This window comes from Nothobranchius furzeri, chromosome 12, assembly GCF_043380555.1.
Source record: "Nothobranchius furzeri strain GRZ-AD chromosome 12, NfurGRZ-RIMD1, whole genome shotgun sequence".
In the NCBI taxonomy this organism is placed as follows: Eukaryota; Metazoa; Chordata; class Actinopteri; order Cyprinodontiformes; family Nothobranchiidae; genus Nothobranchius; species Nothobranchius furzeri.
In genome coordinates this window covers 63872280-63898868 of record NC_091752.1, presented here as the reverse complement: position 1 = coordinate 63898868, position 26589 = coordinate 63872280, and the positions used below count along the sequence as shown (strand labels likewise).

At 43.1% G+C, this 26589-nt stretch overlaps 1 protein-coding gene across 1 annotated transcript in view; it reads right to left on the bottom strand.

Moving 5' to 3' along the window:
* The window catches only part of myo15aa (myosin XVAa), a 93251-nt gene that overhangs the window by 27157 nt on the left and 39505 nt on the right, over positions 1 to 26589 (bottom strand). The window contains exons 28-41 of the mRNA XM_070542818.1: positions 24559 to 24794; positions 24096 to 24286; positions 21342 to 21414; positions 20991 to 21182; positions 20787 to 20896; positions 17506 to 17600; positions 16615 to 16747; positions 8034 to 8098; positions 6990 to 7127; positions 6842 to 6899; positions 3968 to 4115; positions 1427 to 1713; positions 1221 to 1336; positions 1061 to 1120 (exon numbers count right to left, since the gene is read on the bottom strand). Of these exons, the coding sequence (XP_070398919.1) occupies positions 1061 to 1120; positions 1221 to 1336; positions 1427 to 1713; positions 3968 to 4115; positions 6842 to 6899; positions 6990 to 7127; positions 8034 to 8098; positions 16615 to 16747; positions 17506 to 17600; positions 20787 to 20896; positions 20991 to 21182; positions 21342 to 21414; positions 24096 to 24286; positions 24559 to 24794 (1902 nt within the window). The remainder of the gene's footprint in view (positions 1 to 1060; positions 1121 to 1220; positions 1337 to 1426; positions 1714 to 3967; positions 4116 to 6841; positions 6900 to 6989; positions 7128 to 8033; positions 8099 to 16614; positions 16748 to 17505; positions 17601 to 20786; positions 20897 to 20990; positions 21183 to 21341; positions 21415 to 24095; positions 24287 to 24558; positions 24795 to 26589) is intronic.

The following is a 26589-nucleotide window of genomic DNA, read 5'->3' as shown; positions in this document are numbered from 1 at the left end:
AAACTAGCAAGATGAATAACATGAAATTATTTTAGGCACAGACAACATCCCCCACACTTTTGAAAAGCTTGCAACGCGCCTGATCGCTCGTGTACGTCTTAATTATCTTTCATTAGACGATAATCAATAAAACGATTTACATAAAGTGGATCCAGAAGTTGTAGCCCGTCTCGGCCTTCAATTTTTGGTATTTTTCACCCTGTTGATGGTTTTACTGAGCAGGTGCCACTTTTGTCCTACGTTTCTTTTTAAAACATGTTTAGACTGTTCAGAATACAAATCCAGGCTCTGTCACGTTTGATTGTTGTAATTAAACTTTGTAGGTGGGGAAGGTCAGAAAGCAGCTCAGAAGCGCTTATGATTACGCACATGCGTGACGCGTCAACCCGGTCTCACAGTAAGACCGGGTTGGACCTGTTCAGGTTTACGCAGACAATCTTTACATTTACAATTAGCTTACAGATGTAAAATTAATGCAGTAAAATATAAAGCTTTTTATTTAAATATCCATTCATTATTTCACAAGCACAGAGAGCCGCATCAGATGGATGGAAGAGCCGCATGCGGCTCCAGAGCCGCCGACCCCTGTGCTAGCCTATATTGTCCCCAGCAATTTTTAAACCCCACTCAAGTGTATGGTTATTGTCCCCAGCAATTCTGACAACAAACTGACGCCCTTGTGTGCACACACACACACACATATTATTTATATATATATATATATATATATATATATATATATATATATATATATATATATATATATATATATATATATATATATATATATATATATATATATATATATATATATAATGTAAATGTTCCAAAATTTATATTGGACCATATTATTTGAATTATAGTTTAAGTTTTTATTGTCTTATTGAAAATTCAGTTTTTAAACAAGATTCCAATTTCCTTACATTTATTTTGACCATTTTTGTGAAAAAAAAATCTTTTTTTTTTGTTGAAAATTCTGAATCTGATTTAATTAGAAAACAAAGAAGAAAAATTACATTAGCTCAAAAGAAATTTGAGGTTATTCTCATCTCTACCACACCTGTCTGAATATCAGGTCCAGGATCAGTGGATTGTTCAGGGTCTCCTTTGGGTAGAAAACCTGCAAAAGGGTGAAATAAAAATTTCTGTTCAAGTTTTTATCTCAGTAACCTCAATGTGAAACTCAGGGTCTCTTGTTGTGCTGCTGAGTTTCAAACCACCTCCTTCCTCATGTAGAGTTTCCAGGGGACGCTGGAGTAGGTGTAATATTCATCGCTGGTCCTGCTGTGGAGCTGAGTCTGTATCACCTCCTCCTCTACTGGTAGATCTCTAGAAACTAGAGACACACTCTGATTAAGTCTAACTATAGATGTGAAATAGTGGTGAAAATGCAGTTTTTCAGAGTATTTCATTTTCAAAAGCTCACCAGGTGGAGGCGTTGGAGGTAAGTCGGCACTGCTTGGACCCGCAGGTCGAGGTTTGGTTGTCCTGGCGACTTTAACTTCATCTGCTTTGGGCTGAGGGGGCTGAGGCTTTTTCAGAGACTGAGGTTGTAGAAAAGTTCGATGCAGCTTCCGTGTGTGTGTGTGCGTGCATGTGTGTGTGTGTGTGTGTTTTACCGGTTGTGGCGGGTTTGCCATCTGGTCTTTAAGGATCTCCATAGCTTCATCATGAGGGTCAGGTTTCTTTGCAAACTTCTTTCCATCCCTTTTCCTACACACAAGTCACATTCACGCCTTCAAAGGAGTTTTTGGGCCATTTTGAATGTTTCTTAGTAAACTTTTATAAATGACGTCTTTGACCATGGGCTGCACAGTGGCGCAGTGGTCAGCAGTCACAGATGATGGTTGGATAGATCTTTAACTACCAGCGAGAAGGGACGATCTGATTTAGGTATGATTTAGGTCAATTTTGTAAAGAGCTGCCACCTGGGGTCCAATATCCCCCAAGGGGGTCCCCATAATTTTGTCTGGGCTGAGGATGTGAGGTTACCAAAATGACATTTATAAATTCCTAACAACATAGCTAATAACACTCTGTATGTCTGTGTAAAGTCTGTAATTAATCACTTTTAATGTGTGCGTGCGGACAGGAGATGGGGTTGGAGGTCCTGGCTTGTCTTGGACACAGGTAAGGGGTTCCTCGTAAACAAAAGGATTAGGAACCACTGTTATAAGAGGAGTACAGGTGTCCCAGTTTTGGAACCAATCAGCACGCACACACAAAGCGGGAAGACACTGGTCTCCCAAATCAGACCATACCAAAGGAGCATCCTCGTATTGTGCACCAAACTTTGGAGAAACTCCTGGCTTCTACTCCTGCGATTCATACAGTACAGTGGTGTGATAAACTATTTGCCCCCTTCCTGATTTCTTATTCTTTTGCATGTTTGTCACACGAAATGTTTCTGATCATCAAACACATTTAACCATTAGTCAAAGATAACACAAGTAAACACAAAATGCAGTTTAGAAATGATGGTTTTTATTTAGGGAGAGAACAAAATCCAGACCTACATTGCCCCGTGTGAAAAAGTAATTGCCCCCTTGTTAAAAAAAAAGGCCAAATGTGGTGTTTCACACCTGAGTTCAATTTCTGTAGCCACCCTGATTCAATCAAGAAATCACTTAAATATGAGCTGTCTGACACAGAGAAGTAGACCAAAAGCACCTCAAAAGCTAGACATCATGTCAAGAGCCAAAGAAATTCAAGACCAAATGAGAACAAAAGTAACTGAGATCTATCAGTCTGGTAAAGGTTATAAAGCCATTTCTAAAGCTTTGGGACTCCAGCGAACCACAGTGAGAGCCATTATCCACAAATGGCAACAACATGGAACAGCGGTGAACCTTCCCAGGAGTGGGCGGCCGACCAAAATTACCCCAAGAGCGCAGAGACAACTCATCCGAGAGGTCACAAAAGACCCCTGGACAACTTCTAAAGAACTGCAGGCCTCACTTGCCTCAATTAAGGTCAATGTTCACGACTCCACCATGAGAAAGAGACTGGGCAAAAATGGCCTGCATGGCAGATTTCCAAGACGCAAACCACTGTTAAGCAAAAAGAACATTAGGGCTCGTCTCAATTTTGCTAAGAAACATCTCAATGATTGCCAAGACGTTTGGGAAAATACCTTGTGGACTGATGAGACAAAAGTGGAACTTTTTGGAAGGCAAATGTCCCGTTACATCTAGCGTAGAAGTAACACAGCATTTCAGACAAAGAACATCATACCAACAGTAAAATATGGTGGTGGTAGTGTGATGGTCTGGGGTTGTTTCGCTGCTTCAGGAACTGGAAGGCTTGCTGTGATAAATGGAACCATGAATTCTACCGTCTACCAAAACATCCTGAAGGAGAACGTCCGGCCATCTGTTCGTCAACTAAAGCTGAAGCCATCTTGGGTGCTGCAGCAGGACAATGACCCAAAACACACCAGCAAATCCACCTCTGAATGGCTGAAGAACAACAAAATGAAGACTATGGAGTGGCCTAGTCAAAGTCCTGAATCCTATTAAGATGCTATGGCATGACCTTAAAAAGGCAGTTCATGCTGGAAAACCCTCAAATAAAGCTGAATTACAACAATTCTGCAAAGATGAGTGGGCCAAAATTCCTCCAGAGCGCTGTAAAAGACTCGTAGCAAGTTATCGCAAACGCTTGATTGCAGTTATTGCTGCTAAGGGAGGCCCAACCAGTTATTAGGTTCAGGGGGCAATTACTTTTTCACACAGGGCAATGTAGGTCTGGATTTTGTTCTCTCCCTAAATAATAAAAACCATCATTTCAAAACTGCATTTTGTGTTTACTTCTGTTGGCTTTGACTAATGGTTAAATGTGTTTGATGATCAGAAACATTTTGTGTGACAAACAAGCAAAAGAATAAGAAATCAGGAAGGGGGCAAATGGTTTTTCACACCTCTGTATGTTCCATTCAAGTCTATCAGAAGAAGGAACCATGTGCTACCTTTGTGTGGGAGACGCACTAGAAGAGGTCGTTCCTGCAGGCTGGTGCTGTTTGACGATGTCTTTAATATCATGGCTCGGATCATTTCGCTCTGTGTTACTGACACTGGATTGGACCACGTCCTCAGGAGGAAGTCCGCGTGTCGTACCTGGAATAAGAAAACGTGAACAAAGGGCTAGCTAATTTAAAGTGTTAACCACTCTACTTATGCAGCAGGCTTTTACGACTCTAATCCCGATCCTGCACAGCAGAAGACATTTTTACCCTAAAGGGTACAGTGTTCTCAGAACAGTTCAGTTCAGTTCAGTTCACTTTATTTCAAACATATACATTCACCAAAATTTCATAAAAATCATTCCACGCAATTGTTTGAAAAGGAGTAGGGAGAAGTGTATACTTATTTAGCCCTACCCCCTCAGGTTTACATCCTCATCATCAAAATGTAAACAACAAAACAGTTACAATGCCTTCAAACCCCCCCCCCCCCCCCAAAAAAAAAGCAATAATAATAAATAAATTAAATTCTCATGTTCAACTAGAACTATATTTAGATTTTCTAATTTGTAGAAGAGATTAAACATCAGTTTGCATGCCGTCCTGGGTTAATTGCATTTTCTTCAGTCTTATACTTATTTAACATTGCTTTTTTGAGTTTTATTTTAAACTGGTTTACATTACTACTATCCTTTATTTCTTCTGTTAACTCATTCCAGAATTTAACGCCCGCTATTGAAATAGACATCCTTTTCAATGTTGTTCTTACTCTTTGTACTTTTAAATTCCACTTCCCTCTAAAATTATACCTCCCTTCTCTTTCTAAGAACCATTTACTTATTTGAATTGGGAGCATCCCTTTCCTTACCTTATATATTATTTGCACAGTTTTAAACTTGACCAGGTCCTGGAATTTTAAAGCTTGCGTCTTAATAAAGAGTGCGTTTGTGTGAGCCCTATACCCCTCCTGATTTATTAGTCTAATAGCCCTTTTCTGCATTATGATTATAGTCTGAATATTACTTTTATATGTGTTTCCCCAAACTTCTACACAATAACTCATGTATGGTAATATGAAAGCACAATATAACATATATAATGTTTTCCTATCCAGAAAATGTTTCACTTTCCCCAAGACAGCAATGCCCCGTGCTAACTTTCCCCTCACATAAGTGATGTGTGATTTCCAACAGGCCTTATGATCAATGATCACACCAAGAAATTTTATGGTATTAACCCTTTCTAGATATACATTATCAACACAAATTTCAATGTTAATATCTTTCTTATGGTTTCCGAATAACATAAATTTTGTTTTATTTAAATTTAAGGACAATTTGTTTCTATCAAACCACGTCTTTAATATCTTTAACTCCTGTGTGATCACCTCCACAACCTGTTGAAATTCCCCACTTGAACAAAGTATATTGGTATCATCTGCAAAAATTACAAACTTTAGGATCTTCGATACTTTACAAATATCATTTATATACATTATAAACAATTTTGGTCCCAATACTGATCCTTGAGGTACTCCACATTCAATATCCATCAATTTAGATTTAAACTCATTTATTTGTACATATTGCTGTCGATTCATCACATAGCTTTTTATCCAATCCAATACCACACCCCTAAACCCATATTTCTCCAGTTTGATTATTAAAATTTTGTGGTCAACAGTATCAAATGCTTTTTTTAGATCTAGAAAAACTCCAAGTGCATACTTCTTGTTATCCATACATTCAGTTATTTCTTCCATTAAATCCATCAATGCCAAAACTGTTGATCTGTTATTTCTAAACCCATACTGGCAATTTGCCAACAGATCATGCTTTTCCACAAAGTTATCAAGTCTTTTTAGAAATAGTTTTTCCAGTATTTTAGAAAACTGGCAGAGTACCGACACTGGTCTATAATTTGTAAAACAATGCTTTTCACCTGATTTATAAATGGGAATAATTTTTGCTACTTTCATTTTTTGTGGAAAAACCCCTTCCTGGAAAGACAAATTAAAAATATATTGTAGCGGTTTTACAATACCATCAATTACTCTCTTTACTGTTAACATATCAATATCATGGAAGTCAGTACTTGTTTTGTTCTTAAGTCCACTGACAATATCATATATCTCCTTCTCTTCCACTGCTCTTAAAAACATTGAACTTGCATTCCTTTCAATGTTTCCTCCAGTCTCCTTTTCTATCATATCAACCTTTATTTCTGCGGCTAGTTTTGGCCCTATATGTACAAAAAAATCATTAAATCCATCTACTACTTCGTTCATTTTACTAATAGTATTTGTCCCTTCCATAAAATACCCAGGGTAGTCATTAGTCCTTGGTGCATTTTTTATTATACTATTCAATACATTCCATATCCCTTTCATGCTATCTTTATTATCTTCTAACTTTTTGATGAAGTATTCTTTTTTACAAGTTCTCATTATGTTAGTTAATTTATTTTTATACTTTTTATATTTCTTTTCAGATTCTGTAGTTCTCTTTTTAATGAATTCTCTATATAAGCTGTTCTTTTTTTTACAGGCATTTTGCAGTCCCTTCGTCATCCATGGTCTTCCTGTATATTTGTCTTTCCTGTTGACTTCAATAAGTAGGCTATTTTTCTCTAATAAGGCCATGAATATACTTAAGAATGCCTCATAGGCTTTATTGACATCCTTATATTTATATACAATAGTCCAATCTTGTTTTATTAACTCATTTTTGAGACATTGCATAGCCTTTTCTGTTCTAATTGTTTTATATATCATCTTACCTACATTTCTATGAACTTTATAGCAACAGTCATAAGTTACAAAGACTGGTAAGTGGTCACTTATATCATTTCATTATATCACAGTACGCCGAATGAACCTACTCATTTGTCGCTTAACTGCAGAGGGAGTTGATTTTTGAGACTCGTTGCTTTCCTTGGTCTGAAGAACAAAGAAAAACATCAAAAGAAAACTGAAAGATGACGTTTCACACTTAAATACATCACCAAAGCACAGTGTGTGTATACTGACAGGACTGGGCGTGTGTGACCGCTGTGGCAGGTGTGTGTGGTGTTGCAAGGGTGGTGACTGAGGGGCTGGGGCAACAGGTGGGAACGAGGACAACATCTGCTGCTGGATTGCAATGGCCTGCATGGTCATCTGCTGGGCCTACAGCACAGAAAGACACAGCGTTACCAACAATCACATCCATTTTACTGTCAGATAAAACCTCGCCCCTTGTGAAAACGTCAATGACCCCTCATCAAATCCTAAATTATTCAAATTATTTTTAGAAATTATTATCAAGTCACAACCTGAACCTGGAAAAGTGGCATGAAATGGATGGATGGATGGATAGATAGCTGATGGATGATGGTAGATAGATGATGGATGGATGGCTGAATGGGTGGAAGGATGGATGGATGGATGGATGGATGGATGGATGGATGATGGATAAATGGATGGATGGATGGATGGATGGATAGATTGATGGATGGATTGATGGATAAATGCATGGATGGATGGATGGATGGATGATGAATAAATGGATAAATGAATGGATGGATGGACGGACGGACGGACGGATGGATGAATTAATCAATGATGGATGGATGGATGGATGGATGGATGGATGGATGGATGGATGATGAATAAATGGATAAATGAATGGATGGATGGATGGATTGATGGATAAATGCATGGATGGATGGATGGATGGATGGATGATGAATAAATGGATAAATGAATGGATGGATGGACGGACGGACGAATGGATGAATTAATCAATGATGGATGGATGGATGGACGGATGGATGGACAATTACCAGGAATGCTGAGTTAATTTTCACCAGCCACAGTCACTTCAATAGCACCTGTCTGACGATATCAAGTATGCTAAAAGATCCCAAAAAGCCAAACATCACACCCTGTTTTGGAAAAATCCAAGATGTTCTAGTCTTTAAAGCCTCATTTAGCCCAAACGTGGATTTATTTAAGTGTTTAGCTTCATTGTAACTCAGCATATGAACAGTTGCATATAATCAGGGAGTTGCTGTGGGACGGTGTATGTCTCACCAGAATAATAGCTTGCTGGTTGATGATGGCCTGTTGCTCATGAGTCAGTACCGCCTGCTCCATTCCTGAATAAAAAAAGAAGAGACATCTGTCAGATGACAAAAATGATGAAATGATGTTGGGGAACAACATAAAACTCAGTGTCCACTACAAATAAACTCGATAAATCCATGCGCTTTAAAAATCACACATCATCAACTTCGATCTAAAAGTCCACCATGCCCACTCACTTTAGGCCAAACATGCTGGAAACTCTACTGCTCACTCTTTGTGTACCTGGCATACCTGTCGTCACAGGTAAGCCTGGAACGGCAGGCATGGTTGGGCGTGGGGATACGGCCGGCACACCTGGTACAACACTGACACGGGGTGTATCGGAGTCTCTGACAGTTTGAGGGACGGCTTTGGGCTTAGTAGCAGGGGGGCGGGATGGTAATGGAGCGGGTGCTACACGGGAGGCGGGAGTGGCTTTAGAGGAGGTTGGCTGTTTGTAGGGCTGGTTGTACTGGTGGTACTCTGGTGGTGGCTGTTCTTGCTCTTGTGGTGGTTGTTCTTGTTGTTTTTGTTGCTGGTGTTGCTCGTGGTGATAGTGATGGGAAGGGACTGGCATTGTTGGGATGGGAGGCATCATCCCACCTGCTACTGGCAGCACTGGAACAGCTTAAGAAGCAGTGGGCAGGTAAAAGGACAAGAGTCAGGACCGGAGTCACGTGGTAAACCATGAAATTCATTAGCAATGATTGTCTCCACCCACAGTCCAGCAAGGCACCATCTACTGTTATAAACACAACATGGAGACTAGTATTAGTATCAGCACCTCTCTGACAGCATGATGGGAGTATCTAAAAATGACAGCGTCTTCACTAATACCATGCAGACGCACACCTATCTGGAATAATCCTGATATTTTGCAAAATAACCAAATGATGAACCTTCCGGACTGGAAAAATAAAGGGATCCTATACCTGGAACACATATATGAAGGATTGGACTTCATCCCATTTAATCGAATAGTCTCCCAATTTGGAATAGATAAGAATAGCTTTTTAGAATAACACCTAATTAAATCTGTAGTCAAACAAAAAATTAAGCTCAATAAAAATAGAATTACAAACACCACCAAGGGTATTTGACTTCTATAATCTCACCCCCCCCCCCCCCCCCCCAAACTACTGTCTAAAGTATGTAAGACACTGTCCAAAATAGACGATAAAATTGCAATCCCTATTGAAAAATGGGAGGTGGATCTATCAGTCAGCTTTGACCAGAACTTCTGGTTCCAAACTTGTTTAAAAACTTTTAAAATGATCAGACACCCCAATTTACAATTAATTCTGTACAAAATTCTGCACAGAGTACACTATACAGGTCATCAGATGTTCAAGATGGGGTTTGTGTCATCTGACATCTGTACACACTGCACAAACAACATTCCTGACAATTACATTCACACACTGTGGTCCTGTCCACCTGTCCAGGAATTTTGGGGTAGAGTATGTGAAGATCTGTCAAAGTGTCTGAAATGTCATTTCCCAACTTCCCCCTCTCTTTGTTTACTGGGAAACCTGGACGATGTCCCGATTGAAACATCTTTGGTTCACGTGCTTCAGACTACTGCCATATGCATCGCTAAGAAAACTATCCTCTTGAATTGGAAAAATAGAGAAACTCTGCATTAACCAGTATAGAAATCTTTTGTTAGATCATATTACACTTGATTTAGCCTCTGCTTCCACTTCAAATCAACGCAAATCTGTGGTCCCTCACACTCTCTATTGGACGCTTTTATAGAGAAACCTTACATAAACAAGCGCGTGTACACACACAGGTGCTCACATGGTGCTCTCAAAAGTATGGGCTTGGGCACGTTCAACACATGTCTTAAGGCTGTCGTTGCCACTAAATGCACTATGATTTATTATCGTGTGATTGTTCAGTCAAACAATGTTGATTTTATATTTCATCATCAGGCTGACACAGTGATAGCTTGCTCCTGTTGTATTGTTGTGTGTCCCATTTTTTTCTATTCTTTCTCCTTCTGCAGGTCTAGAAGCAGACTCTTGTTCATTATTGTTTATTTTTCACACACACACACACACACACACACACACACACACACACACACACACACACACACACACACACACACACACACGCACAAGCACACACACACACACACACACACACACACACACACACACACACACACACACCAAGTAGTGTTTCTATGGTTACATTGTGATTTCTTAGTAAATATTCTATTTGGTGAGAGATAAACTTTATTGTATTTATCCTAGTGAATCTGTAATTAAACGGGTAAACTAGTAGTAGCACATTCAATGTCAAGAAAAGTAAAGTGTTATTATCAGGAGAGGGAGGATGTTTAAGTGGTTAGCAGCAGTGTGCTAGACGATGGCCCCCTCCATGAGGCCACCACAGCTCAGCAGAACATCATTGTAGCTTTTTCTGGGGAGAAAAACACTTAAAGAAAAAATAAAGTTAACAGCTGAAATAGCAGGAAATAATGCAGTTAAAGAGCACATTGTAGAAGAAAATAGTCGAGTGTGGAAAGTGGTTAGTACATCCTTCAGCAGTCTAAGCTTATAGCAGCATAACTACAGAGATTAATCTGGATAACCTAGCCTTTTAGATGGAGGCATGTTGGAGGCAGGGCAAGAGAGTGCCGTCTTTACCGACTGTATTCTCCACCTCCCTCTACTCCCCCACTTGTCCAGATCTGGGCTAACATCAGATTTTAACCATAGGCCCTATCAAAAAAATATGTACAACTAATCTAGCCTAGAAATCCAGACAACCCATATTGGTAACAAACAGTTTTGCTTCACGGGTCGGTCTAGCCACGCTCCATTGTAGCCTCAGCAGGTCTATCATTGGCCTGACCAATTTAGGTTGGGCCAATCACAGCTCTCCATGTTCATAGACAGATGTTGGGCACGAAGCACCAGAGCTGCAACAAAGAAAAACTGCAACGATACTGTCAGCTCAGGAATGGCGCTTAGGGTGACTAGTTATCCCGCTTTGTGCGGGACAGTCCCCATTTTCATTACTTTTCACGTGTCCCGCAAATTGCGACTCATGTCCCCCATTATTGACAGTTTCACGTTTCGAGTTTCAATCTTATAGAAGAAACTGTGGAGAAATCTGTCTGTTGCTGTCAATCAAACAGAGGCGGGACTTTATCACAGATCCAGAGCGTGTGGAGCGCACCCGAACCGCCAAAACAAGCGTGAGAGAGCACGGAGGAGAAAATGCTGTAAACTCGTGAATTAAACGTGTTCAGAGATACTCGACAGAGTCTTTGTTGTTTCTGAGTCATTCTTTCATGTCTCAGCACAGAGTCTGATATGAAGAGGTCAAAAGCAGGTTTTCCAGTAATTAGACAGGTCCATGATAAACACAATGGAGGCTCTAACACAGACAAGGTGCTGCGGTTTCAGATACCTGCACACATGCTGAGCCCCTTACAGCACAGTAAAGAATTAATGAGAATAAATGGAAGCTTTGATCACGCATTCTCAGACATTTGAGTCGCTACAGTTATGTTGTGGTTACGTGAGAAAAACTGAATAGTAAAGCTTTTGCTGTATGCTTGTTCATGTTGAATTCAAATAAAATACATACAAGAAATGTATGATGATAAGAATAATAATCATTTTATATATATGTAACATTGATGTTAGGGCTGAAAGGCAGAACTACTTTGGAACTTCAGGTTGTCCCACATTGAGTAGTCTTTGTCCCACATTTGGCAAGTTGGGATCTGGTCACCCTAATGGCGCTCGTTTGAAATGGAGTTAGCTCTTTGGACAATTTAAAATCTGGCTTTTCTCTGAGAAATCTCCTCTAGTTCAAAAAAGGAGGTCTTTGCTTTTTCACGGTGTATGTCGAAATTTCCTGTAGACTGATTTCTGTAGCAAAGATCAAGTTGTGTTGTTCATTGCTCTGATTGGTCCAAATTTTATCCAACAGCTTGTAGAGACTATTTGAAAGACAAATAGGTCTTAGGTGAAGGGTGAGACAAAGAACGGTTCAGAAGATCTTTCATGGACGTAAAAACAAAGAGTCAGTGTACCCGGCCCGGAGGGTTACCAGGGTCCCACCCTGGAGCCAGGCCTGGGGTTGGGGTCCGTGAGCGAGCACCTGGTGCCCGGGCTTTCGCTCATGGGGCCCGGCCGGGCCCAGCCCGAACCAGATACATGGGCTTATCCAACTGTGGACCCACCACCCGCAGGAGGAACATGACGGGTCTGGTGCAGTGTGTGGCAGACCGAGGCGGGAGCCTTGGCAGTCTGATCCCTGGACAAGGAAACTGGTTTTTGGGACATGGAACGTAACCTTGCTGGCAGAGAAGGAGCAGGAGCTTGTGGCAGAGGTTGACCGGTACCGGCTAGATATAGTTGAACTCACCTTGACACATAGCATTGGCTCTGGAACCCAAGTCCTTGAGAGGGGTTGGACAGTCTCCTTTGCTGGAGTTGCTCCGGGTGAGAGGCGGAGGGCTGGAGTTGGCTTTTTGTTAGCCCCAAGACTTTCTGCCTGTGTGTTGGGGTTTACCCTGGGGGACGAGAGGGTAGCTTCCCTGCACCTTTGGGTCGGGGAATGGGTCCTGACTGTTGTTTGTGCTTATGCGCCAAATATCATTTCAGATTACCCACCCTTTTTGGAGTCCCTGGGATGAATGCTAGATAGTGCTCCATCAGGGGATTCCATTGTCCTGCTGGGGGACTTCAATGCTCATGTGGGCAATGACAACATGACCTGGAGGGGTGTGATTGGGAGGAACTGCCTGCCTGATCTGAACTCGAGTGGTGTTTCGTTATTGGACTTCTGTGTAAGCCGCAGTTTGGCCATAACAAACACCATGTTTGAACATAAGGATACCCATCCGTACACTTGGTACCAGGGCAGCCTAGGTCGCAGGTCGATGATAGACTTTGTAGTCGTATCATCTGACCTGCGGCCGTATGTTTTGGACACCCGAGTGATGAGAGGAGCGGAGCTGTCAACTGATCACCACCTGGTGGTGAGTTGGATCAGATGGCAGGGGAAGACGCCACATAGACCTGGCAGACCCAAACGCATAGTAAGGGTCTGCTGGGAACGCTTGGTAGAAGAACCTGTCAAGACGGTCTTCAACTCCCACCTCCGGCAGAGCTTTCACCATGTCCCGAGAGCAGTGGGGGACATTGACTCCGAGTGGACCTTGTTCCACTCTGCGATTGTTGAGGTGGTTGTTGAGAACTGTGGTCGCAAGGTGGCCAGTGCCAGTCGTGGTGGCAACCCCCGTACCCGCTGGTGGACATCAGAGGTTCGGGGAGTTGTCAGGCTGAAGAAGGAGGCCTACAGGGTGTGGCTGGTCTGTGGGTCTCCGGAGGCAGCAGACGGGTACCGGATAGCCAAGCGAGGTGCAGCAGTGGCAGTTGCTGAAGCAAAATCTCGGGCGTGGGAGTTTGGTGAGGCCATGGAGAAAGACTATCAATCGGCACCAAAGAGGATCTGGCAAACTGTCCGGCGCCTCAGGAGAGGGAGGCAGCAACTCGCTCACACTGTTTACAGTGGGGAAGGGGAGCTGCTGACATCAACTGGGGCTATAGTCGGGAGGTGAAAGGAATACTTTGAGGAGCTCCTCAATCCCACCTTTGCGCGTTCCGAGGAGGAGCCAGAGCCGGGAGACCAGGGGATGGACTGTCCAATCTCTGGGGCAGAAGTTGCTGAGGTAGACAAACAACTACACAGCGGCGGACCCCGTGGGTGGATGAGATTCATTCTGGGTATCTCAAGGCTATGGATGTGGTAGGGCTGTCATAGTTGACACGTCTCTGCAACTCTGCGTGGTCATCGGGGCAGTTCCTGTGGAGTGGCAGACCGGGGTGGGGGTCCCCATCTTTAAGAAGGGTGACCGGAGGGTGTGTGTTCCAACTATAGGGGGATCACACTCCTCAGCCTCCCTGGAAAGGTCTACTCCAAGGTACTGGAGAGGAGGGTCCGATCGATAGTTGAATCTCAGATTGAGGTGGAGCAATGTGGTTTTCGTCCTGGCCGTGGAACTGTGGACCAGCTCTATACCCTTGCAAGGGTGATGGAGGGAGCATGGGAGTTTGCCCAACCAATCCACATGTGTTTTGTGGATTTGGAGAAGGCTTGTGACCGTGTCCCCAGGGGCACCCTGTGGGGGGCGCTCCAGGAGTATGGGGTGGGTGGCCTTTTGTTAAGGGCCACTCAGTCCCTTTACCAGAGGAGCGTGAGTTTGGTTGGCATAGCCGGTAGTAAGTCGGACCTGTTCTCGGTGAAGGTTGGACTCCGCCAGGGCTGCCCTTTGTCACTGGTTCTGTTCATTACCTTTATGGACAGAATTTCTAGGCGCAGCCGTGGTGTGGAGTGTGTCGAGTTTGGTGGCAGGAGAATCTCGTCTCTGCTTTTTGCGGATGATGTGGTTCTCCTAGCTTCATCCAGCTCTGACCTTCAGCTCTTGCTGGGTAGGTTCGTGGCCGAGTGTGAAGCGGCTGGGATGAGGACCAGCACCTCCAAATCTGAGACCATGGTTCTCAACTGGGAAAGGGTGGTTTGCCAACTCCGGGTCGGGAGAGAGGTCCTACCTCAAGTGGAAGAGCTTGAGTATCTCGGGGTCTTGTTCAAGAGTGAGGGTAGGAGGGATCGGAAGATTGACAGGCGGATTGGTTCAGCGTCTGCAGTGATGCGGACGCTGAGCCGATCTGTCATGGTGAAGAGGGAGCTGAGCCAGAAAGCCAGGCTCTTGATTTACCGGTCGATCTAAGTCCCAGTCCTCACCTTTGGTCATGAGCTTTGGGTAATGACCGAAAGAACGAGATCGTGAATACAAGCGGCTGAAATGAGTTTCCTCCGTAGGGTGACCGGACTCAGCCTTAGAGATAGGGTCAGGAGCTCGGACATTCGGGAGGGACTGGGAGTAGAACCGCTGCTCCTCCGGATCGAAAGGAGTCAGTTGAGGTGGTTTGGGCATCTGGTCAGGATGCCTCCTGGACGCCTCCCTGGGGAGGTGTTTCGGACATGTCCTGCCGGCAGGAGGCTCCCGGGTCGACCCAGGACATGTTGGAGAGGTTACATCTCCAATCTGGTTCGGGAACGCCTTGGGGCCCTGCCGGAGGAGCTGGTGGAGGTGGCCGGGGAGAGGACAGTCTGGAGCTCCCTAGTTGGGATTCTGCCTCCGCGACCCGGACCCGGATAAGCGGAGGAAGACGACAACGACAACTTTACATTCTGCCCCATTACTGAGCTCTCTATGAGTCCCGGTCAGACTATATATATATATATATATATATATATATATATATATATATATATATAGGACGGCTTGCTAGGCTAAGTGACTTTAAGGGTCAACCCACTACACGAGAGTGAGTCCTATCTGATATTCTCAACCAGTGTTAAGTGGTGGAAACATCAACCCTGTCTGACTCATGGATATTAGCAGAACTCACAAAGTAATCATTAGATGTACATCTACAGGTAAGATTAGCTTAAACCAATTCAAGATGGCTGCCATAGCCAACTGACCTTAGACCTTAAGTTATTTTGAAATCGAGAGAAATTCCTACCGTCATAAATATTTGTAAAAAATACTTTTTTCCTTTGGAAGCAAATGACAACAAGTTAGAATGTAATAATTTATCATTTTTGCACAAAATACATTACAAGAAAAACAGAGCAGCCAAACAATGTAAGAGAGCAATAGCAACAGAAATAACAATGACTAATGCTTACTGGGCAGAGGCCCTTTTGTTATAGCAGATGACTGTTTGTGTATTATTTATGAAGCCAGAGTGCCCATTACAGCTTCTAAACAGCAGATCAAAGTTGATGAACTGTGGGCTCAGATACTGGATCCAGCAAAGAGTAAATTAGGTAAAAATATGGAAATAATCTCATTTTACTATTCATTAAGACATGATTAAAAATCCTGGAATTTTCTAATAGTTTTTTCCACACCTCTGACAAACTCCTCTTAATTTTAACCCTAATAAATATTAGACCAGAATGTCTTCAAATTGGTGTTTTTTTCCCCACAAAAGTTCAGTATGAGCTGAAAAATGTGAAAAGGGCATGAACTGTCTATTAATACGACAGTATGGAGAAAGATTTAGGATCTACTTAGATCAGGATGAATAATTGATGCAGAGAGAGAGAGAGAGAGAGAGAGAGAGAGCGAGAGAGAGAGAGAGAGCGAGAGAGAGAGAGAGAGAGAGAGAGAGAGAGGAGCAGAAAGAAAACAATGTTTTATTAAGCGCCTCTCAAGATAAAAATCACGAGTCGCTTCACAAAAACAAAAAAATGAAAGTATAAAAAAGATTTTAAAAAATGATTCAAAATATGTTGAAAATGAGAAAATAATTAAAATTGTGATTAAAAAATGTAAGGAAAGGGAGAGAGAAAACGAACAGGAAAGAGGGAAATCAGTGGATCCCGGGAAAGGTGGAATCGGAGCAGAGCCAGTAGGAAGTTGGAAAAAAATCTGGAAGACCAGAGAGGACATCTATAGACTTTTGAGAAAGCAAACAAGATTCCAAGCTCAAAGTTTTACCTCCAGGGTGAATTCCAGGAGGATAAGGTCTGGTGGGAGATGTGTGACCCTGCCCCCCTCCTCGTCCTCCTCCAGAGATGCCCACACCTCCTCCTCCCTTCATTCTCGCTGACAAACTTGCGCGCTCCATGTTCTGGCAGACAGAGACGACCAGAATAAAAATTCATCAAAAGGCATGAAGCAGAAGAAGTGTGAAATCTAGAAGAACATAGAGGGGCTTTAGAGCAGATGTATCCAGACCTTTACTGAGGGAGTAATAGAGCTGCAGGAACTGAACACCCTCCAGGAAGTACCATACACCCTGTAGGTGATGCTCCACATGCAAACCCAACTCACACATCTGCTGTGGCAATGTTCCAACCTAACATCAAGTTGTGATTTCTGTTTTTCAGCCTGCAAGCAGACTGCTGCAACAGGAAATTCAGGGACAAGTCAAGCTAAATATCATCAAAAGGAAATAAGGAAAAAGGTCGAACATGTTATCCCCAACGTTGATGTTAAAACTAAAGAGCTTCAGAGAAAAGTGTCCAAAATCTATCAAACTGATCCACAAAACTGTTTTTTTGTAATTATTAAGTTGTTTTCTGTGTTTTTTAAACTTGTGTTCCACATATAAACACGTTACAGTCATTATGGCAGGTAAATGTGGGCCGCCTGTTGTTACGGTTAAATACGGTAGGTCATTCGGTAACCTAATCACCCTTCTTGTCCTCTCCATTCACACACTAACAGAGACAATGGATCACATCCTCCAACCAGCCGTCAACACCTGCATCCATCCTCTCTGGGACAAAGCGAGTGATGCGTTCAGGGTCTCGGTTGACCTGAGCAACAGTGAGATGTTCCGATGAACTGGGATGTTTGCGAATGACCCACTTTGTGAATACTCACTGTGCTGCTGTCGGACAGCACCGGGTCAAACAGGCTGTCCAGGTACCGATCCATTCCTCTCTGAGTCTGACTGTCACTGAACCCATCTGACTCTGCTGGAAGCAAACCACAAGGGGTTTTGAACACCGTTAAAACAGTTTCATAATTCATATGCAGAGATTCAGGATGGGTAAGTGTGTCTCTATTATGGGTTTTTGGTTTCTGTAATCCAAAGTGTGGCCTGGGGGCCATTAGCAGCCCTTTGAGTGACTTTGTGTGGCCTCCACTTGCAGATTGTTGATGTAGATCAGTGCTTTTTAAACACATTCATATTTTTACTACTGAGTCAATTTAAGCCAATTCTTTAAGTAGTACAAACAGAAAAAGTCACCACAACTTGAATTATCCTATTTTGTGAAGAAAAAAATATCACATTTTTGTGGCTCATAAGATTTTTAACTTAGTGTACACCCCTGCTGTAAGCTGCGTCCTACCGGGCCTTTCCACTGGATGTGTAAGCGTCGCAAAACGTCACAAAACATCTGCTAAACATCTGCAATTAGCTACTGGATAGGTGTGTTTTCACCGGCTGCAATGTTTTGTGTTTTGGAAGTGTCACAGAAGCGTAGGGATGCAGTGCTCATGCTTGGAGTTATAGAAAGCCAACTTGGACAAAACAACGCCTTCTAAAAGTTGTTGTTTTTTACATGCATTTTGGGGCAGTACAAGACCCACGTAAAAACGACATCTCTTAACTCATTCACTGTCAATGACAACTAAAGTCGTCATTTGCATGTTTTTACTGTGTGGGCGTCGGAACGAGTCCCCGCACAGTGAGAACAAACATCTCAGCTCTGAAGCCGATCCTCTACTGCATACGTAACACGTCACATGATCAGAAAGCAGAACATCCATGTGTTAGGAGATCATTTTGGGCCGCTGCTGTAAAAAAAAAAACTGAGACGCAAACCGGAAAAGCTTCTGCCGATCACAATTCAACAATGGATTATGAAAGAACGATAAAGCTCGAAACGCGCAGATTTTTCCTGATGTAAGAGGTGAGTCTCCGCTTTGTTTAGGTTGTTTTGGCGTCGACATCATCCTAGCGCGCAACGTTCTGTGACTCTTAAAAACTCCCAGTAAAAACAGTGAGAAATGCTGGCAGCGAGTGAGTTAAAGGCATTATTTTGTCCCCCTTGGCTTTTCATACTGGATCTATTTTCTATGAACCAGACTTATGTTTATGTATTTAGCAGACGCTTTTGTCCAAAGCGACTTACAAGTGATAATCGGCATATTGCCCTTGAGGCTAACAACAACAATAACAACAACAACATTGACATCAGTCATGGAGAGGAGGGAACAAGGAGTGGACAGTAGAGAGGGGGACGGGTGCAGGGAGGGTGCTAGTTTAGAAGATGCTCTCTGAAGAGCAGGGTCTTCAGGAGTTCTTGAAAATTGAAAAGGAAGCTCCTGTTCTGGTAGTGCTTGGAAGGTCATTCCACATTTGTGGAACGATGCATGAGAAGAGTCTGGATTGTCCTGAGCGTGGTGTAGGCACTGCTAGCCGACGATCCTGTGATGACCGGAGCGGCCGGGCCGTGACGTAGGCCTTTGCAAGAGGATTCAGGTAGATGGGAGCCGTACCATCTCGGACTTTGTATGCTAGTGCTAGCAATTTGAATTTGATGCGTGCTGCTAGCGGTAGCCAGTGGAGCTCAATGAACAGAGGGGTGATGTGTGCTCTTTTTGGCTGATTGAAGACCAGACGCGCCGCTGCGTTCTGGACCATTTGAAGAGGTCTCACAATACAGCCTGGAACACCAGTTAGAAGGGCATTGCAGTAATCGAGGCGGGAGATGACAGTAGATTGCACCAGGAGCTGGGTGGCATGTTGTGTTAGGTATGGTCTGATCTTTCATATGTTATACAACGCAAAGCGGCATGAACGAGCAACAGAGGCAACATGATCTTTAAAGGTCAGGTGTTCATCAATCACAACACCCAGATTTCGAACTGCCTTTGAAGGAGCCAGAGATATGAAGTCATTCTGGATTGAGATATTGTGCTGTATGGATGGTTTTGCTGGGATGACAAGTAGTTCAGTTTTAGAGAGGTTGAGTTGGAGATGGTGGGATTTCATCCATTTTGATATGTCAGAGAGACAGTTTGATATTCGTGCAGACACGGTGTGTCATCCGGTGGAAATGACAGATGGAGCTGGGTGTCGTCTGCATAGCAGTGGTAGGAGAAGCCATGTGATCGAATGATCTCACCCAGTGAGGTGGTGTATATGGCAAAGAGAAGAGTTCCTAGTATAGAGCCCTGGGGGACTCCTGTGGCAAGATGGTGCACGGTAGATGATTGTCCAAGCCAAGATACACCAAATGATCGTCCTGTGAGGTACGATTCAAACCAGGCGTGTGCTTTCTCTGTGATGCCCATGGTAGAGAGTGTGGACAAAAGGAAGCCATGGTTGACGGTGTTAAATGCTGCTGATAAGTCGAGCAGGATAAGCACTGAGGATTTGGCAGTCGCTCTAGCTTCCAGAACATGTCAAGCTCAGCAGTGCAAATTGTGCCAAACAGGAAATCAAACACAAAACCAGTGTAGAACATCTGGAAACTTTCAAAATAAAATTCACATACAGCTTTTCAGTTGCTCCACTTGTAAAAAAAAAAAAAAGTACATCATTACCTGTAAAACCTTCGCAGCCGAGGTAAACAGAACAGAAAACAAACCACACTGCCGTTTTTCTCTCTTCTTGGCGTCTCAAATGCTCCCGGTGGGAAAGGAGTTCGTTAGTAAAATGAGTTTATTACCTTTCGCACCGCTTACTAGTCCAGTGGAAAGCTGTGGTTGTTACTACTTATAGCTTTGGTGTTTTCTGAGCTTTATCGAATCATTTTGACACACACACACACACACACACACACACACACACACATTTGTATGCTTGCGTGGATCTCCATTGACTTCCATTCATTTTACTGACTCCACTATGTCTAGATTTTTAGGGAAAACAAGTCAACAAAAAAGTAGATCCATCTCAAATGTATAGCTGTGTTTGAGAGCTTGTTAGAAAAGTACCCACAGAATTTCAAACACGACTTCTTGCCACCGCATAAAGTCTAGAAAAGGTTGTTTTTGTTTGTTTTTTATAAATAGATTTTCAGAAGTGTTCTTTTTAATCCTGCTCAACTTTGAAACATCCCAGTTACAAATGAATGTTCTAGTGTCTGAGGATCTCTGAAGGTGTTTTCATGCTCGCCATACAAATAAAATAAATCAGGTGTGAGTACCGTGGCTGTAGTAGCCTTCAGAATCAGGCAGACTGTAGGCTGGTCTGCTGCTGAGAGGAGAGGAAGATGGAAGCTCCTCGTCTGACTCAAAGCCACCTCCAAACAAAGCACTGAGAGAGGAGAGAAAAACAGTCTGCTTTTTAAATCTCCACCTTTCAAATGCTCTGCTGATGTGATGTCTCTGGGTGTATTCTGCTCACTGACAGGCTGGCATTCGCTCTGACTTTAGCTGGGTTATCAGAGCTGATGATGAAGTAACTCTTTTGCTTCGGGAAGTCTATAGGAAGCTCCAGGTCTGCTATCAGGTCCAGCACATAGTCATGGCCCGCTAATTCCACCAACTGGCTGGGCTCCTTCATCAGAATTGAACTCCCCTTCCACCAGTCAGACACTCCTCTGCCAAATCACACAAGATCTTCATGCTTGATGATGAGTAAAATCCAAAAACTACCTACCTATCGTATTTGATTGTGTTTGTGCTACAAAATAAAATGGAAAACCAAGATCTACACATGACTAAATGCAGAAAAGGGGAGATTATTTAATTATCGTCACCTGTGACGCAGGATGTGTCCCGCTAGATCTTCTCCACTGGTCCACGAATGCACCGGACAAAGGAAAGAACCCCCTGCAGAAACAAGCACACTGCTTTACTGCTGCTTTAAAAACGACACCAGTTGTTTAGAGTTTAGATGCACACTCTTTGTGGTGTGCACAAATGAAGACAAATGGGCTTAAGGTCTTATTACCTGACTCTGACTGGCAATGAATAATCAATGATCAGGTAATCAGACTGTCAATGATCCTGCCAACTAAAAGTAATGAAAGGCAGTTCTTTGTGCTTTTGTTTCAAAGCATTTATTAAAAATGTCTTTTTCCCATTTGTTTTAACAGTTTAAAGCTATAAACAAAGATCCGTGTGTCTCATAGCTGCCTGAAGTGAGATAGCTACATTAGCTACCAAACTAATGAGCTACCATTACAATGAGTAGGTGTGTTATGTTAATAATTCTGTCAGAAAAGATGCCAACAGTGGATTTTTATCATTGTTTGACAGCATCCATTGTGCCTGGCTTAGTGGGGGAGCCTGAAGAAAGAAAGAAAGAAGTTGGACCTTTGAAAAATGTTTTCTGAAACTATAGATTTTCCATTAAATCCCAGCCAAACATTCTAACCCGGCTTACGCGTCAGGATGATTGTATTGATTTTTGACCTGGTTCACCCCATCAGACAATCTTAAGGAAACATTGATTATCATAACGACTCTTAAGATGATTTTATCAGATATGCTTACCATGTGTAGTGTGTAAAGATTGATCTGGTTCACTCTGAATCACTTTAGGACAACTCATCATAAATTAGGGCTATCAAAATATAGGATGATTTTGGTCCGACTTTCGAGGACAAACATGCTGCCTCTTGAATCTGACATTTAAAGTGACATCAAAGACATTCAGAAAACAAAGTGACAAAAACCCACTGCATGCTCATCCTTCGCCATGTTTGTTTATTCAGAGGTCACATTTGATTTAACAAGATTTCCCGTCTGACCTGGAAATGTTAATGTGTGAAATCAATAGTGTGTAATTTTTGACACGAGGCCAGATACCACACACTGTAGGATCAAAACGGTCTCTGAGACATTTATTTTTTTATTGCCACGCGTGTGGTCTCTTGCAAAATCATCTGACAATTTAAGAATCCTGCGTTGAGACACGGGCCTTAGTGGACTCTCTGACTAATGCCACCTACAAACTAGCATCGGCTACACTCCACTCCGCGCAGCATGCCCCAGGCTGGCCACGTTCTTTCCACACTGTCTTAGGTATGCGGACGTGATGGAGCAGATCGGGTTCTCCAAAATTGGTGTGAAAAATGATACCAGTGATGTCATGAGCGCATCTCCGAGCACGTGGGCAGGGGGAAAGAGAGTAGACAAGTCTGATATTGCGAAAATTGTGTGTGTGTGTGTGTGTGTGTGTGTGTGTGTGTGTGTGTGTGTGTGTGTGTGTGTGTGCGCTCCTCACAGCAGTGAGAGATGGAGAAAAACGGCTTCAATCAGAGTCTTGTTAACTCCACAGCATCCAGAACAATAATAAATTGCGCATGCGGGAAGCCACCGCAGGCTGATTCTATCTGCCAATAGGAGGCTCCCATTAATTGTAGGCTTGATTTTGAGCGGGTCAATCAGTCAGCAGTGGGTGTGTTGGACCAGTTTGGCTCCAGTCACACCTCCTCGGGAAAAGGGCTGAAAAGACGTCCAGTTGCGCGCAGAAAAATCCAAGTCTACCCAAATGAGAACACTCCAAACCTGGTCTAGACGGAGTAGAGCCGATGTTAGCGTGTAAGGGCCATATCAGGCCCCAATATGTTCTCAATGCTAATTAACCCCTCAATCTAAATACGGATGTGTTGTAAAGCTATGTAATCCATGTTTCTCTACTCCCTCTTCACCCACCACTGCAGATCTGCACATAATCCCAACATCATCAAGTTTGCAGATGACTCCACAGTGATTTGTGAGATCAAGAACAACCAGAAGGCGAAGCTCTCGATTTTACCGGTTGATCTACGTCCCTACCCTCACCGATGGTCATGAGCTTTGGGTAGTGACCGAAAGAACGATATCGCGGATACAAGCGGCAAAAATGAGTTTTCTCCAAAGAGTGGCTGGGCTCTCCCTTAGAGATAGGGTGAGAAGCTTGGTCATCCGGGAGGGGCTCGGAGAAGACCTGCTGCTCCTCCACATCGAGAGGAGCCAGTTGAAATGGCTCGGGCATCTGGTCAGGATGCCTCCTGGGCGCCTCCCTGGTGAGGTTTTCCGGGCACGTCCAACTGGGAGGAGGCCTAAAGGTAGACCCAGGACACGTTGGAGGGACTATGTCTCCAGGGAACTCTTTGGGATTCCCCCAGAAGAGCTGGTCCAAGCGGTTGGGAAGAGGGAAATCTGGGCCTCTCGACATAGGCTACTGCCCCCGCTACCAGACTACAGATAAGCGGTTAAAAATGGATGGATGGAAGAACAACCAGTTGCCTGGAAATGGGGTGTGACGACATAATCTGCTACCAACAAAACCAACTGAACTACGGAGCTCATAACGAACGTCAGGAGGAACGTTGATGATTATCCACCTATCAACATCAAAAGCATGAAACCGAAGCTCTTGATATTAGAACAAACCTACATTTGGTCGTCACATACTTGTGAAATGGCGATAAGACTGAATCTGAATTATTGTCGGCATCCCCTAAAGTCCAGTTGGTATTTTTGTTTTTCTTACAAGAAATTAAATAAAATGTGTCTCTCACCATCAAAACAGTGCACATGCAACACCATGTTAGCCTTCTTCCTATTGGCTGTCCACTCCAGCAGTGAGAGTGGATAGGTCCGTGCTGTTTCAGGGCTGGAGCCAGAGCTTAGATGCATCTTCTGATTGGCTTGAATGAGTCTGTGCTGAAGTAACGCTTGACAACCTGCAGGAGCGTGGTCCGATACAAACCTAAAACACAAAAGTCAAATCTGGTAACAACCCTCTTTAAGGCCCCTTCCCCCAAAGGTCTTCTCTGGTTTGATTGGATAGCTGAATGTTTAGAAACACCTTAAAAGTGACACGGCTGCTAGTTTGCTGAACGTTTAGAAAACTGGTCACCATGTGTGCCCACTGTGACTGTGAAGATGACGTTTTGCTTTCGTCTTTGACGTTACTGAATTTGCACACCTGCCCAGAGGAAAACTGGTTTGGTTTCGTATTTAAGAGAAATGGTTTCTCACTTCAGCAGATATTTGTCCATCTTGGGCGATGGTGCAAAGCTGCAAACACAAGCCAGCAACAGCAACCAGCCCCTCTCTGCGTTGTCAATGTTTGTGTTCCTCCACACCTGGTTGACCACCTGAGCCATGATCTCGTCTCTTAAACCTGAAGACAACAGACCCCTTTGGACGATGTAATTCCCAAACATGTTTTCTTGTGCACCGTTCAGATGAGGGTCACCCATGAATCTTAAAACCTGAGGAAAGCAGAGCAAAAGAAAGAATCGCAAAAAGCCATAACATATCTTGTAGATTCTTCTCATATGTTGTAAATCTTTCGCTAATATTTGTCATTTTAAAGTATAATAGTGCTTCACTGAATGGAAATCATAAGCCTGTCTCAAAAACAATGTCACCATTTTGCTGCAAAGCAGAGGTGGCATCAGGGAGCCTTTGGTTCAGCCTGTGGTGGAAACGTGTGCGATTGTGTGTCTTTCGCAATAGATTACGCGATGGTGGCATAAAAGGGCAGAGGGGGTGGTCTCTTCACTGTGGCAGACATTCTTTAGCTAGACGTAACTTGTTTCTTATCCCGATTGAAGCCTTGCTCCTCAAGTTGTGGCTGTCCTTCACAGGAACAGTTTAGTGATCCGTTCTTCAGCTTTACGGGCCAGAAGCTACCGGATCTTTACATTAGTCCAGCTTGCCTTCTCAGCTGATTCAGTTTGCTAACATGAAAGGGAATCCTCATGTTTACTTGCATTTTCAATACTGTTGCCAACCAGGGCTCAGTGGACATTCTACATGTCTTCACGACATTATCCTCTGTTGCACGAAGGGGTGATCTTCATTCAGAAGTCCGGAGCTGGATTAATACTACAATCAAGCTTGGGGGCATGAATGCTGCATTATTCTTACCTCGCCATGGCCCATTTAAAGCTGCTATAGCGAATCTACAGAAAAAGCTAGGTTTTGAACTTGGTTCCCCTCTGGTATCTTCCCTGGATCCACGTCCACCGGAACCGGACACCCATGTTGCGTCTTTTTCTAGGTCCAAATGCTTTTTGTTATCCACGACTTCAAATGGTGTTTTTCTTTTTGGGGCTCTGGTAGTTCGTCCTAAAGTTGAAGTGGTAGCAGCCGGCTGTTTCTCCTTCTCTGATTTTATTGAGCGGAGAACCTCCCACACCAGTGGTGTTCTGTTGCTAAATACATAAGTGTGTGATGAATGGAGGGCCAAAGGACACGCAAAAGTGCTGCGGTTCGGTGAGACCACAGTCCAATGGTCCAATGGTTGCCTTCGGTCTAAAATGTGTAACTGGCAGAGGCTTTAATACAAATGCGAGTGAATCACTTTAATAATTTTTTTCTTTTTTTAAATCTCAACATGTTTATATACTATGTTAGAACGTGCCTTACGAGTCTTTTTTTTTAACTCAGCTAAAGTGTTATTTTTACCTTGTTTTTGCTGGCATTTCAACTATCACTGTAGCCTTCCTCAGAGCTTTGCCACTGTTGGCAGCATCACTTTCTTCTCCGTTTATCAGCGGTGTCACCCTCTGCTGCCCGCACTCTCCTCATCGATTTCACAGTCCCATGCGTGATCCAATGTGTAGAACCAATCATCTCTGTTCGTGGTTGTATCCACGTCTCCTTATTTCTATGGCTTCCTTAACCAATCTTTTGTATTTTTGTTGTCTTGTGTTTTTGATCCACGTTCCTTCCCAGCCCTTCATATGATCCCCACGTCTGTTACAGCTGATTTCTTTATTGTACTTTCTGCTTCTTGTTTCGTGGCTCTTGTGTGTCTTTCATTTCTATCTTCTATTGTTCGTGTGTTAATTTTGGCATCCGGGTTCTCCTATGTATGTTTTAGTTATTGCGACAGAGGGCGACATCGTTCATAATGGAAAGAACACAGAAAGCACTACTCAAAGAAAGGGTAAGAAACATCATAACCAAAGAGAAACAAGTAGAAAACAAACTGGAAAAAAATGCACCTGGACCTCAAAAGAAACTACAAATTAGATGAGAAAACAGAGGAACAAATTA